Source organism: Mustela putorius, unplaced genomic scaffold (genome assembly GCF_011764305.1).
Source record: "Mustela putorius furo isolate JIRA1106 unplaced genomic scaffold, ASM1176430v1.1 tig00003853_pilon_pilon_pilon, whole genome shotgun sequence".
In the NCBI taxonomy this organism is placed as follows: Eukaryota; Metazoa; Chordata; class Mammalia; order Carnivora; family Mustelidae; genus Mustela; species Mustela putorius.
This window is the reverse complement of record NW_025422005.1, coordinates 74,673,128-74,687,263: the sequence shown is the minus strand read 5'-3', so window position 1 is coordinate 74,687,263 and position 14,136 is coordinate 74,673,128. Positions and strand designations below refer to the sequence as shown.

The following is a 14,136-nucleotide window of genomic DNA, read 5'->3' as shown; positions in this document are numbered from 1 at the left end:
GAAATATATTGGCTACAGTAAATTTACTTTTTTTGCTTCCTGTCAAAAATACCTACTGAATGAGAAAAAAATTTTTTTTAATTCTTTCTCCAGTGACTCTCTAAAGCAGTATCATAATAAAGACTAGTTTTGACTTTTGGTTTTATATAATAATAAATTCATTTTATCCACTCAAAATAAGTCCATTCATTTATTTAACAAACATTTACTGAGTATTGGAGATATAGCAGGAATCTCTTTCTGAAAAGCTCTTTTTGAGCTTATAGCCTAGTTGACAGTACACAGATAATAAAGAAGTAAATATTTTACTGATATGCCAGGTATTCATAGATGCAATAGAGAAAAATAAAGCAAGAAAGAGGAAGGATATAAAGTGCTAAGGGAGATACAATGTTAAATGGAGTAATCTTTGAAAGCTTCACTGAGATGACATCTGAGCTGTGAATTGAAGCTTAAATAGTCACATGGGTTACCTAGAGGAGAACCTTCCAGACTGTGAGAAAAACAAGTGCAAAGGCCCTGGGGTAAGCAGTCTGGCTGTCATGTTTGTATCTGTGAAAAGTACAATAGTGGGACGGGATAATCAAAGGACAAGAGTAGGAGGAAATAAATCAAAGGAGTAGCTGGAAGCCAGATCAAGTAAGGTCATATTCCTTACTATAAAGGCTGAGTGAGATAAGCCACTGGAGAGTTCAAGCACAAGGGTAACGTGATCTAACTTGCACTATCAAAGGGACCTGCCTACTTTATTGAGTCAGAAGACTCTTGATGTGATCCAGGAGAGAGACAGCAGTTGACTGAACCAGTACGGGGATAGTAAAATGGTGGAATGTGATTGGGTTGTGAATATATTTCGAAGGCAGAGCTGACAGTATTTGCTGTTGGGTCACATGTGGGGCTTGAGAAAAGGAGTCCAGTATAAGACTACAGTTAAGAGAGATGTTTATGTCTCTTGAGCTTTGACTTTTCTAGGGCAATATCCCCTGCAATGGGGAGTGAATAAATTGCTGAGAAAAAGAAGGATGCAGCTAAGAATCTGGAACATCCTTTCCTGACTGCTCTGGTCCTCCATTTCAGCTAAGTGCCTGGATTTTTCCATGCATTCAGACAACCAAGTTTGGAAGCTGGCCCATGCTTCCCAAGAGAACCCCAGCTTCCCAGGCTGATGCAGCTTGATCCTTAACAAAATCCAAGATTTTGTTAGTACTGGAAATTATTATTAATTCTTTTTTCCTGCTGGCTTCTTTCGGGATGCAATCTTCTCAGTGATCTTACCCTTCTCTGTCTCTCCATGTCATTTCTTGCCATCCACTCTTGCTACTCTTGAGCCACACCAGACTCAGTTCTTCCAACAGAACAAACTGTATCCTGCCTTTTGCATGTATTTGTTTCCTCATCCCTTCCACTTACCCTCTCCAGTACACACCAACTGGAATCTTTATAACGGTGAGGATCATGTTCTCTTATTTACCATTACAGCCCCAGTGTTTTATCACAATGCCAATATTTAACATTGGTATTCAGTGTATGTTTACTGAGTGAGTGTTTTATCCTTTAATTCTTGATACCTCTTGGTTCTGATTAATTTCCTTAAAATTTGGCCACTTTGCCCTGCTGTCTTGACCATTCCACTTATTGATTATTTGCTTATGTTCCCTTCTTTGTGCTGAGAACTGGTATTTCTAAGTTAGTTCACACTGACCTACCAGTCCTCTGCCCCCTTGCTTGTATAGATCCTCGTTCTTTATGTATGTCCTGATTCAGACTTGTTTACCTGACCTGTGGCCTCCTCAGACACCCACATGACCTTTAACAACATTAGCTTTTTCCCTTCTCCCAGTTTCTCTCCTGTCACTTCTGGCTTTCTTGAGGAATGGTACAGAAGTGACTCCATATACCTTGGAAATTCTTTTCTAATCCCTGCGGTCCATAGACACTTCTGGGATATGAATGATTAGAACAGGGATTAGAATTTAGATTAGAATTATTGCATAACTGGGACACCTGGGTGGCTCAGTTGGTTAAGCAGCTGCCTTCAGCTCAGGTCAGGATCCCAGCGTCCTGGGATCGAGTCCCACCTCTGGCTCCTTGCTCCGCAGGGAGCCTGCTTCTCCCTCTGACTCTGCCTGCCACTCTGTCTGCCTGTGCTCACTCTTGCTCTCTCTCTCTCTCTGACAAATAAATAAATAAAATCTTTAAAAAAAAAAAGTATTATTGCATACCTATGGGTAGTGACATAGTGGGTTCACTTTCATTTCCATGACCTCCTCCAAGGTAACGGGAAAAGGCTGGCTAGTTCATCATTTCTTTGGTCATCTTTCAGACTTAGATCTAGCAAGTCATTCTGCAGCTCATCTCAGTGGAAAATAACTTCATGTCTTTTCCTTTCCAAGTAAGCCATCTTTATACAAAACCTCTTTTTTAATTCAGATCTTCATGGCTCATTCTCAGTTCTTCAGTTTAGATTTAATCATTTACATGTAACTGATTGCTCTGTTAATTTACATAGTCTAACATAAGTTCACAGGAATTTAGCTATAATTCCCTGAATGACTTTTTTCTTTTCTTTTTTTTTTTTTTACCAATCATGTGACTCAGGCAATTTTAATTCTACCAATAAATTCAGCAACATTACCATATTTCCTTTCCACATGTTTCAATCTTAACATGCAGGAAGCCTTGGCTCAAGCTTTTTGGATTGACATCAAGCGCATGGATGACCCAGAGTGTTACTTCAATTCTTTGCCAAAAGAGTTAGAAGTCAAAAGAGATCGGATGATACATTTGCTTGAAAATCTTGGCCTAAAGCCCATAGTTCCTGATGGGGGATACTTCATCATTGCTGATGTGTCTTTGCTAGGTTTGTAAGAGTTTTTATTATTTCAAATATATGGAAACTTATGTGTGAAATTATATTAGAATTAGAGAGTAAAGATTGGTGTCAAAGTCATACCAACATTTTGTCTCTTGGAAAATGGCTTTTCAATATGTCACTGGTTTTTGTTGTTGTTGTTGTTTGTCTTTTGTTTTAATAACTGTCTTGAGTTTTAGGTCCTGAACCTTAAGTGTGACTGTTAACAGGGTTATGGAGTCAGTTCTTTTAGGTATTCCATTAAACATAGAATTTGCTATCATCTTGTTCTAGTGTGGAATTTAAAACAAAAGTCTATGAAATAATATATGATCCCAGTGTTCCCCTGAGTAAAATTTTAGTTCCCTTTTTACTTAAGAAAAATAAAATTTCTAGAATGTCATTGCTATCAGGGAATGTTTGTTATTTTAGAATACACTGAAATGAAGTAAAGAAGGAAAATCATATCTATTGAGAGTCTACTACATGCTTAGCACTTTCAAACACCCTTTTGAAGAAAGTGTTGTTAGCTCCACTTTTAAAGATGTGAAGACTTCGAAAGTTTTAAATAACTTGCCTGAAGTCACATAGCTGGATTCCAAATAGTTTTGTCTTCAAAAAACAATGGTCTTTTTTTTTTTTTTAAGATTTTATTTATTTATTTGACAGAGATCACAAGTAGGCAGAGGAGCAGGCAGAGAGAGAGGAAGAAGCAGGCCCCCTGCTGAGCAGAGAGCCTGATGTGGGGCTTAATCTAGGACCCTGAGGTCATGACCTGAGCTGAAGGCAGAGGGTTTAACCCACTGAGCCACCCAGGTGCTCCAACCATGGTCTTTATATTACCTGAAGCTATTTTATATATTTCTGACATGCCATACTAATCTAAAATTAGGAGCATGATAACATTTTATATATAACCAGTTTTCTTCAAAAAAAAAAAAAACCCTATAGTGTTAATATTAGTAAATTTAAAAGCATAATTTATTCTGATAGAAGTTGGCCAAATAGTTTGTTTTAAGGTTCTATTACAATAAAGTTATATTCCACTGAACTTGAAAAGCATTTTATATATACTAACTTCTATAAGACTGGAAACTTTTGATTTTTATAACCAAACAGTGACTTATTTCTTCATTTGTTGTGAGAGAAGCAGAAGCCGTTATGCCCAGAGATTTTTGCTGTCCTATAGCCTGAAAGCTATGTATGTTTGGCTCTACCAAGCTCCATTATTATATAAAGCCCCTCAAGATGTCCTATATTCTGAGATTTAGAAATCACTTTTCCTATGGTACATCTAAGTGTATAATTCATTTTATGAGATGATAAAAAGACACAGCTGTTTTCATCACCTTTAGTTTTGCCTTTGAATTGAAAATCCATACCATTTCAACATTAATTTATTTTGTATATTTTTATTTATTATTTAAAGATTTTATTTATTTATTTGTCAGAGAGAGAGAGCACAAGCAGGAGGAGTGACAGACAGAGGGGGAAGCAGGCTTCCTGCTGAGCAAGGAGCCCGATGTGGGACCCTATCCCAAGGACCCTGGGATCATGACCTGAGTTGAAGGCAGATGCTTAAACAACTGAGCCATCCATGAACTATTTTTATTTTTTATGTATTTTATTTTTTTATTTATGTACTTATTTTATTTTATTTATTATTATTATTATTATTGGTGGGCAACAGAAAAAATTTATTGAGAGATATCTAAGTAACAGTACAAAAGCTCCTGAGAAGGAAAGGGAACTTGAGAGGGTTGCGCAACATGAGTTATTTTTAAAATAATTAATTTACATACTTGATTTATTTCCAAAAAGCATTTAAGCTAACTTATATTAAGAAGATTTCTATGTAGTAATATATATAAATAATTTATGTAACAGAGGATCAGTTCACATAGGAGGGGAAGGAAGCGAATTTTTCATATAGGTTCACACCTAATTGTGATTAGCATTAACTTCGGAATGAACTTTGTGGCTGCAGTAGCAAATGGAAAATGGAGTTAATTACATAATCTTGGAAATAATCGTTCTTAAAAAAAAAAAAAGAGTGAATTCCTCACTTCCTCACTGTGAATTCCTCACTTCCCAACCCACCATATAGTGTGAGACTTCAGTAGTTTCTGTGACTATTTTCTGAAAATATTTTGAATCTTGGCAGATTTAAATGAAATACATCTTCTCCTCAGATATAATAGACCATCTAACTTTCATTGTTGTTTTAGATGCAGACCTCTCTGGTATGAAGGACAGCAATGAACCGTATGACTATAAATTTGTGAAATGGATGACTAAAAATAAGGTAATTTTTATTGGCCTTTGAGATACTGTGCTGTATTTTATGGTTAACTTATGAAGAATACTTGCTGACATGTTTTGAACAATGTTAACAATAGTTTTGTTATGTGATATTCCACTTATGGCTATGTGGAGGATTTTAAAAACATTTTTTCTTTTTAGAAGTTGTTGTGAACATTTAGAAGTATTTGTTTTTGATATTTATCTATTCTAAAATTAAAGTTGAAGTAGAAGTAGTTTTCCTATTTTATTTTCCTATTTATTTTTCAGAAACTGTCAGCCATTCCAGTTTCAGCATTCTGTAACACAGAAACCAAACTACAGTTTGAGAAGTTTGTGCGATTTTGCTTCATAAAAGTAAGTTCCCTGTTCTATTCAAAAACACATTTATGATGTCATTCCTTCTGATTTATAAAGCACCTTTTTTTCTCTTGCTAAGAATGATGTGCTCATAGGCAGTTTTAAAATTTTGGCTTGCTGCCATGAAATTAACTGCCTACCAGAACAAAACTCAACACTTTGAAGTACTAAGTTTACTGTATTACAGCATAATCAGTCAAACACCTTACCATGTAGCAATACAATGTCCAGCAGAAATAAAAAATTACTAGACATGTGAAGACATAAGAAAATGTGACCCTTGGGACACCTGGGTGTCTCAGTCAGTTAAGTATCTGCCTTCAGCTCAGGTCATGATCCCAGGACCTGCGTCAGGCTCTCTGCTCAGTGGGGAGTCTGGTTTTTCCTCTCCCTCAGCCGCTCTCCCTGGTTGTGCTCTCTCTCAAATAAATAAAATCTTTTTAAAATATATATATAACCCTTAATAAAGAAAAAAGTAGTCAGTAGAAACAGATTACAAGGTGACCCCGATATAGGAATCATCAGACAAGGACTTTAAAGCAGATATTGGAAGTATGTTCAAGAAATTAAAAGAAAATATAGTCATAATGAATGAACAAATTAAAACTATAAAAAATCAACTGGAAATTCAGGAATTTAAAAGTGTAATATTTGATATGAAAAATGTATGGGGCTTAACAGACAGAGGATTGAGGATATCAGGAATAAAGACCCACTTGAATTATAGATTCATAGAATTATCTAATCTGAAAAACAGGGAAAAATTATTTTTGAGAAATAAACAGAGCCTTAGGTCTATGAGACAGTATCAAGTGATAATACATGTAATTAGAGTACCAAAAAAAAAAAGAAAGAAAGAAAGAAAAAATGTGGCAGAAAAAGTATTTTAAGAAGTAATAGCCCAAAAAAAAGAAGTAATGGCCACAATCTCCTCCTATTTGGTGAAAAGCAATATCCTTAGAGATCAGTGAACCACAACAGACTGTAAAGAAAACCACCCTAATGGTTGCCTGGGTAGCTCAGTCATTGAGCATCTGCCTTTGGCTCAGGTCATGATCCAAGGGTCCTAGGATTGAGCCCCACATCGGGCTTCCTGCTCAGTGAGAAGCTTGCTTCTCCCTCTTCCTCTGCTACTCCCCTGCTTGTGTTCCCTATCTCGCTGTGTCTCTGTCAAATAAATTAGTAAAATCTTAAAAAAAAAAAAAAAGGAAAGGAAAGAAAACCACCCTAAGACACTTTATACTCAAACTGCTGAAAACCAAATGTAATGGTAAGATCTTGAAAACAGCAAGTAAAAGACTCTACTTCACATGCTTATGAATTCAGCAACTTCTTATCAAAAAAAAAAAAAAAAAATGGAGACACGAATACAGTGAAATGACATCCTCAAAGTGCTAAAATAAAAAATGTATCAGCCCAGAATTCTTTATCTAGGAAAATAGCCTTTAAAACTGAAAATGAAGTGTATATTCCTGACAAACGAAAGCTAAATGAATTGCTTATCATCAGATCTGTACTTAAAAAAAAATCTGAGGGGCACCCAAGTGGTTCAGTTGGTTAAGTGGCTGCTTTCAGTTCAGGTCATGATCTTGGGGTCCTGAGCTCGAGCCCCACATCAGGTTCCCTGCTCAGCGGGGAGCCTGCTTCTTCTCCATCTAACGCTCCCCCTGCTTGTGTTCTCACTCTTTCTCTCTCAAGTAAATAAATAAAATCTTTTTTAAAAATCCGAATATATGCATCATTGCTATTTTTAAGATGCTGCTACTGAAGACAGGCTTAATAAGATCCAAAAACTACCAACACATTCATCTATAAACCTAGTCAGAATGATGTAAACATTGTTTTCAACTTTGAAAGACAATCTAAAAACTCTGGAAGACTCATTCAGAAGAGAATAAAAATGTTAACAACCTAATAATATTTTATTTTTATTTATTAATATTTTGTTTAGTTGACCAAACTGTAGAAGAGAGAGTAAGGCCAAGAATATTCTCATGTTTCAGTGGATCCTAGACAGAGAAGTGTATCTTTTAAAGTTACAAGCAGAAGTAATTAAAAAAAAAAAAAGATTAACTTAAGACTTCCTGTTTTAAAATCATAAACACTGCCCTTCCCCATTCTCTTCTTGGAAATTAATGAAAACAACTAGGAGAATGGAAAACAGATTCACAAATTCCCCAGTAAATGAAGAAGAGTTGCCAAATACTGTAAAAGTAAAGGGAAGACACCTAGAAAGTCTCTTGTGTCTACATCTTCAGGTTATAAACAGCACCAGCAGGGAACCAACTCATTTAAAACAATAGGGCAATAAGTACACTAGCAGTGGGAGCTTCTCCAGACTCATTTAGCATCATGCAAGGCAGGAGAGAGATACAGCTGTATCATCTAGAACCTGTGTGGGGCAAGGGGGAAGGAGATTATAGTTGGGTTATCAATTTTCTTATTCATACCTGTCATGTGTGCTCCAACCCGTGTTGGGGCACTGTGGAGGAGATAGATTAAATTGGAGGTAGCCTCTTAAATTATCTGGGAGGGGGGAAAAAAACCTCCCCACCGCTGAAGTCCACATCAATCATATTAAACTTTACTATGAACCAGGGAGAATTTCTGCTGTCTTCTAGTGCTACCCTAACTCCTCACATAGATCTGCAGATACATCTTCCAATTATAGACAAAGTGAGTAGGTAGCATATTCATTACCAGAGCAACAGGAACAGTAGGTGCACTAGCAAAAGATTACAGAGGTAATTCAATCAAAAATGACTAATGAAAAAGAATCAGCTGCGAATCTATAAAATACTATTAAGGGTGGAAGAGAAAGGTGCAGGGAAAACAAAGTGTCAGAAAGAGAATATTCAGTCAGAGAAATGTTGCTATAGATAGTTCAAATCCAGAACCTTTAAAATGAGTTTAAAGCAGAAATTTTAAAAGTTCAGGGAAGATAATGTTAGATAATATAAGAAGATAAAATGACAGCTTGTCAGAGCTCGGGTACAAAATTGACAGGAAAAAAATCAAGCTATTGATAATTGTAGTGACATTGGAAACAGCGCAGGGAACACTGAATACTTACTTCTGTAAGCATCTTAAGGATTGAGAAAAGGGAGGAAAGAAGAGTGGAGAGGATCAAAGACTTTTAAAATATTAGAAAAATTATAGATGTGGAAGACAAGTGAAATATCTGGAATTCTGTGGTAAGGGGGAAAAATGGACCCTGAAAAGAATTTAATAGCTTTATCTTAAGAATGCTTAAGAACGCTCAGTAATTTCATTTTTTTAATTAAAAAAAAAAAAAGGCAGCTAAATCCAGCAATTGAAAGGGAGTGCTTTGCCTCAGGAAGAATTGTCACAGAACAATTAACACTGAGATATATTGGATTTAAAAGATAAACAGTCCTTCAGCATCTACACAAAAAACCAAAGCCTTCATGGGGGCAGAGTAAGAGGATCTGTGTAAACAGATCAACACTCAATCCTCAAAGATACAGGAGCAATACCAAGAAGTCTAAGGAAAGTTACCATGGCTGACTCAACCTCTTGGAAAGGCTAAAAATAAAAGGATGGCAAAAGGTGCCAAAATAATGAAAATTGAAAGAAAGCAGGTGAGACTTAAGGCAAAATAAGCCAAAAAGGAGCACTTTACAATGGTTATGGGTAACATTCTCAGCAGCTCTCAAATATATGAAAGGACTCCCACTTTAGTCATATTACAAGAAATGAAAATTAAAATTGCAACAAAATTTTATTTTGTCTATTAGCTTGGAAACAACCGAACAACTAAAAATTTCTGTAAGACACTCTTACAGAGAGCAGGGGTATCATTTGTAAAATCTCTTAACAGTGGTTAGTTTGACCATTTCTATCTAAATGTAATGCACATATCTCTTAACGCAGAAATTCTACTTCTGGGATCTTTTTCCCATGAATTGACTTGCACATTTTGAATGACTGGTGCTCAAGGATTTTCTGTATTTGTAACTCCCCTCTTTGACAGTGGAAAAAAACCCTGGCTTTCATCATGGAATCACATCTTTAATCAGTCCCTCGGTATGTGCCCCTGTCCCTCCAGCCACCACCCCTCAGGCTTTGACACTTTGTGCCAGGCTGCTATTGCTGTCACCTGTTGCAGAGATGCCCTCCTCCAGTTCTCCACCACTGCACACGAGGCTGCCACTATCACCCACTGCATGGAATCCTTCACCCCTCGTAGTTTCTGACATCCCATGCCCATCTACCTTGGCAGATGCCTGCCTCATCCCATCAAGGTTCCAGCACCCTGCCTGGAGCCACCCTGCCATACAGATGCTGGCTTACCCTGCTTGGATCCTGACATCCTATTCCAGTCAACACTGCCACTGCCATCACCAACACCTCATGCCACCCACATAAGAAACCCCCCTGTCTCCACTCATAAATGAGTTTTATGAGAAATCATAACTGAAACATTGAAGGGAATGGGCATAGTAGTGTGAACGAACAATTTTTCTTCATTCAGAGCAGAGAATTGTGAATTTTGTCTGAAGTCAATAAATAAAACCAAATAAAAATAAACCAAATTTGGTTTGCCTGGGTGGCTCAGTGGGTTAAAGCCTCTGCCTTCGGCTCAGGTCATGATCCCAGGGTCCTGGGATCGAGCCCTGCATCGGGCTCTCTGCTCAGCAGGGAGCCTGCTTCCTCCTCTCTCTCTGCCTGTCTCTCTGCCTACTTGTGATCTCTGCCTGTCAAATAAATAAATGAAATCTTAAAAAATAAATAAATAAATAAAATAAACCAAATAAACCAAATAGAAATAAAACCAAATGCATTATTTAGTTCTTGGAAGTAACCACTAGAACTAAAACCAGAAATTACCATAAAAAGTTGTCTTGTGGGATGGTGGGCATAGTAGGACAGAGTAGGGAGGAGGAGCAGAGGATTCTGACTCTGTGTAAGCTCTTCTACACCCTCTGATTTGTTTCTGTAACTCTGTGTTAATTTAATTGTATTCCTTGTATAGGTCTGCCTTTTCATTTTTTGAAAATTTTGAAAATTCTCTTCATTTGAGATCAAATATTCACTTAAATCTTCATTTAGTGCTATTATGTTTGATATTTTTTCTACTTTACCAAAATCTGTCTTTATTTTAAAGTAAACAAATCATTGGAGTACTATCCAAAACTTAATGAATGGTAGCTGTAATTTGCTCAATGTGCCTATTTTCAATTAGGCAAATACCAGCCAATGGTACCATTCACCATGATTTTGTGTCAGAAGGAATCATCTTATTTGTAAATGTCATTTTAAGAGGAGAGAGACTGCTGATTTTAATGCTTTTAGTGAGCCAGTATTTTCAGTAAACTTTTCTGAGCAGCAAGGAAAAATGATTTTTTCAGAAATCTTAGCATTGGATATAAATGTTGACAGTCAACACAATCAATGAATATCATGCAGTTTCCCAAATGGAAAGGATTTCCTTATAAATTCCTTTCCTAAAGACATTCAAATACCCCAACTGGAGACTGAGTCTGTCCTTTAATATCCCAAGCTTATGGCTGGATATCATCAGGGGTGTCAGGTCATGCACAAAAGGGGGTAAGGTGAGAGGCAAGAAAGCCAAAATAATAAATGTTGATCCCATGAGCATAGCCTTCAGACTCGCTGCCGGCATCAGTGTCATTTATGAGTCTGGGTCTTCTTTGGCATGGCAAGCTGCTTGGACTGCTCTGATAGTTATAAAATAGTGAGAGTGTTCGCACTAGTGAATGTGGTTTTGTCAGGGATCAGTTTAAACTGTTTTCAGTCTGAACTGCGTTTAACAGTTTGTCGATCATTTTCTTGGTGATGCTTTTTGGCCACATGCCAGTTGATTTGTACATTTCTTTAGTGTCAGGATTGGAGCAATAGACTGGCAGCCAGTATCACAAAACAGTATGATGTAGTGATCAGTGTCACACTTCTCTAGCTCCTCTAATATTGAATTCTTATGAAGTTCATTCACTTTTCCAGCTAGGCAGTAATGGGATATAACATTATAAATAATTGATTTGTTTAATTTGCTTCTGGGCTCCTTAAAGAGCTCGGGACCTGTGTACTAGACCACCAAGGTGGGGGAAGATACAATAGATGCCATTTTCCAGTTTCTGTCCATGCACTTGCCAGAGTTGTGGCTTTATATGGGTGTGGCTCTATATGGGCAAGGCTTCCAATGACTCATCTGAGAAGGCATGATCCCGGATTGAACACTCTGGGATTTGGTGCTGTGGAGGCCAAGGACAGGCTAGAGCCCAGCTGGGCCCTGCTCAAGTTATCAGGGGTTGAAGAGCACTTGGTTCCCAAATCACTACATGACTTTTCCTGATCCATTGACTTTGGTATATTTTTTCTATATTTATATATGTACTTCATCTTGAATTTGTTTTATATATAATGAGGTTATTTCATTTATTTACAGAAAGACAGTACACTGGATGCTGCTGAAGAAATAATTAAGGCATGGACTGGACAGAAGTCTTGATCCAAGCAGAAGGTTTGTATTAGATGACCTGATATGAAATTGTTATTTAGTGCTGCCATCTACTGGACACTGAAAAACAAATATTTCAGTACCCATGAAATATGAAGAAATATTTCCATTGCTTTTCCAAAATGTTAACCCCACTGTGGCTTTTCTTTTTTGTTTTTCAGTTGAAATGTATGCGAACACCTCCCAGTACCACTTTACCTCAGGCAGAGTAGCATCGTGGATAAGAACTGTGAGATGCTGGTTGATGCGTCACCTCTCAGTGCTTCAGTTCCCTCATCATAAAAAGGGAATAAAATATAGCACCTACTTTATGACCCCTGGCTGGCTCTGTGGGTAGAGCCTGCAAGTCTTGATCTTAGAGTCATGAATTTCAGCCCCATGTCAGGCATGGAACCTACTTTAAAAAATAGTACCTACTTTAGATGAAGTTTGTGAGGATAAAATGGATTGATATACATAAAGCCTCAATAAACCCTCAACTAATGTTAGTAGCAGTTCCAGTTCTCCACCATCGTGTGAAAACTCTTGCCACTTATATGCCCTCAACTCCAAGTCCTTTCTTTCTCTACTCACATGTAGTTCCCTCCCCTTCATTAACCAGTGCCTTTGAACTTTGCTCAGAGTTTTGCTTCTCTGTACCAAATACTGCCAGCTTCCAGAGTGGCTTCAAGGTCCACACGGATTATGGAGGCTTTCAGAACTTTGACCTTACCTTTGGCGATGTTCACCTCTACCCCACTCTCCACTTTAGCCACCCACCCCGTTGGGTACATCCTGGACCTTTCATCATTTAAGGCTGTGTCACCTTTGAGATAGTAAATTAGTCATCTCACACTGTACCCACTTATGCCTATAGTGTTCTCCTGATGTTTCTCATCTGCTCTCAAAATATCACTTCTTTAAACTCACTGTAATTTCATTTCAAATCCACTATTTCCCAAAAAAAAAAAAAGCCTATGGCCTTCTTACAGCAGAATCAGAATCAATCCATGAGAATAGATTCTGGTCTTTGCCTTAGACCTGCTGAAAATAATTTCAGGATCTGGCCCTTCCAAGGTGATTTTTATGCCAGCTGAATTTTGATAATCACATGGAACCCTCTATGTCATTCCCGTCAGTCCCCTTATATTTTCCCTGCCCAGCTTAGACTGTGTCATCTTTCACTTCAACCAAGATACTTTTGCTGCCTTGCGTAACTTGCCCATTGTTATATCTCACCTAACTGGTCAAAAAACCCTAAAACTTCACCCTGGGATTAAAATGCTTATACTGGGCTGCTGACTACTGCTGTCACAAAATACACATTGTGCAGATACCAACAACCATGAATGAATATCGTTAAGCTTAACTAGATTTAATCCTTCCTTGACACCCTAATGAGATTTCTTCTACCTATTACCACAACAGCAATTCTTAATACTCTCCTGTTCTCTACCATAGAAATATCCAACTTCCTTTCTCTCTACATCTCAAAGCCCACCAGGACCAGCACAATTAAATCACAGATAATGACCTCATCACCCACTGCTATGAGAAACAAAATGTAAAAACAGATGCTGCCAGACAAGCATTGTCAACTGAGATCCTACCAAAAGGCCTATGACCTATCTGCACCAGCATTCATCCTTAATTCATTTCATCCAGGGTTGGGGCAGAATGGGGAGGATTGATAGGAAGGCAGAACCAGGTCCAGTCATGCAGAAGGAAACCCAGGACCGCAAGAGCTGACTGCTGCACCCCAGTATAAATCCCATGTATAATTTTTAGCCTGTCCACTCTTGCTGGGGACATGATGCAGTTTTTGCCAGGATTTAAATCTGCTTTTCACAGTCCTGGACTTGTCCAGTGCTAATCCTACCACCCTTTCTTCTCACACTATAACTTGGCTCAGTCCATTCTCTTGTATTTTCAGCCTCTGGTTCCCTTCCTCAGCAGTGAGACATGTCCAGATTTCTCTATTAGAAAATTCTCTCCTAAATGCTATCTACTGCCCTGTTATTTCTTTCTCTTCAAGGCAAAACTTCTCCTTCTTTCCTCCTTCCCTCCCCCTCACCTTCCTTCCTTTGTTCCTTCCTTTAACAAATATTCATTGAACTCATACTATGTGACAGACACTAATGTA

General features: G+C 37.7%; 1 protein-coding gene across 2 annotated transcripts in view; it reads left to right on the top strand.

The window, feature by feature from the left end:
• KYAT3 (kynurenine aminotransferase 3) overlaps positions 1 to 12,328 on the top strand; it is a 57,674-nt gene extending 45,346 nt beyond the window's left edge. For both annotated transcript variants that reach the window (XM_004752647.3, XM_004752646.3), the window contains 5 exons: positions 2,674 to 2,860; positions 5,080 to 5,156; positions 5,423 to 5,509; positions 11,943 to 12,017; positions 12,176 to 12,328. In XM_004752647.3, the coding sequence (XP_004752704.1) occupies positions 2,674 to 2,860; positions 5,080 to 5,156; positions 5,423 to 5,509; positions 11,943 to 12,005 (414 nt within the window). In that variant the 3' untranslated portion in view covers positions 12,006 to 12,017; positions 12,176 to 12,328. The remainder of the gene's footprint in view (positions 1 to 2,673; positions 2,861 to 5,079; positions 5,157 to 5,422; positions 5,510 to 11,942; positions 12,018 to 12,175) is intronic.
• Positions 12,329 to 14,136: the final 1,808 nt, after the last annotated feature.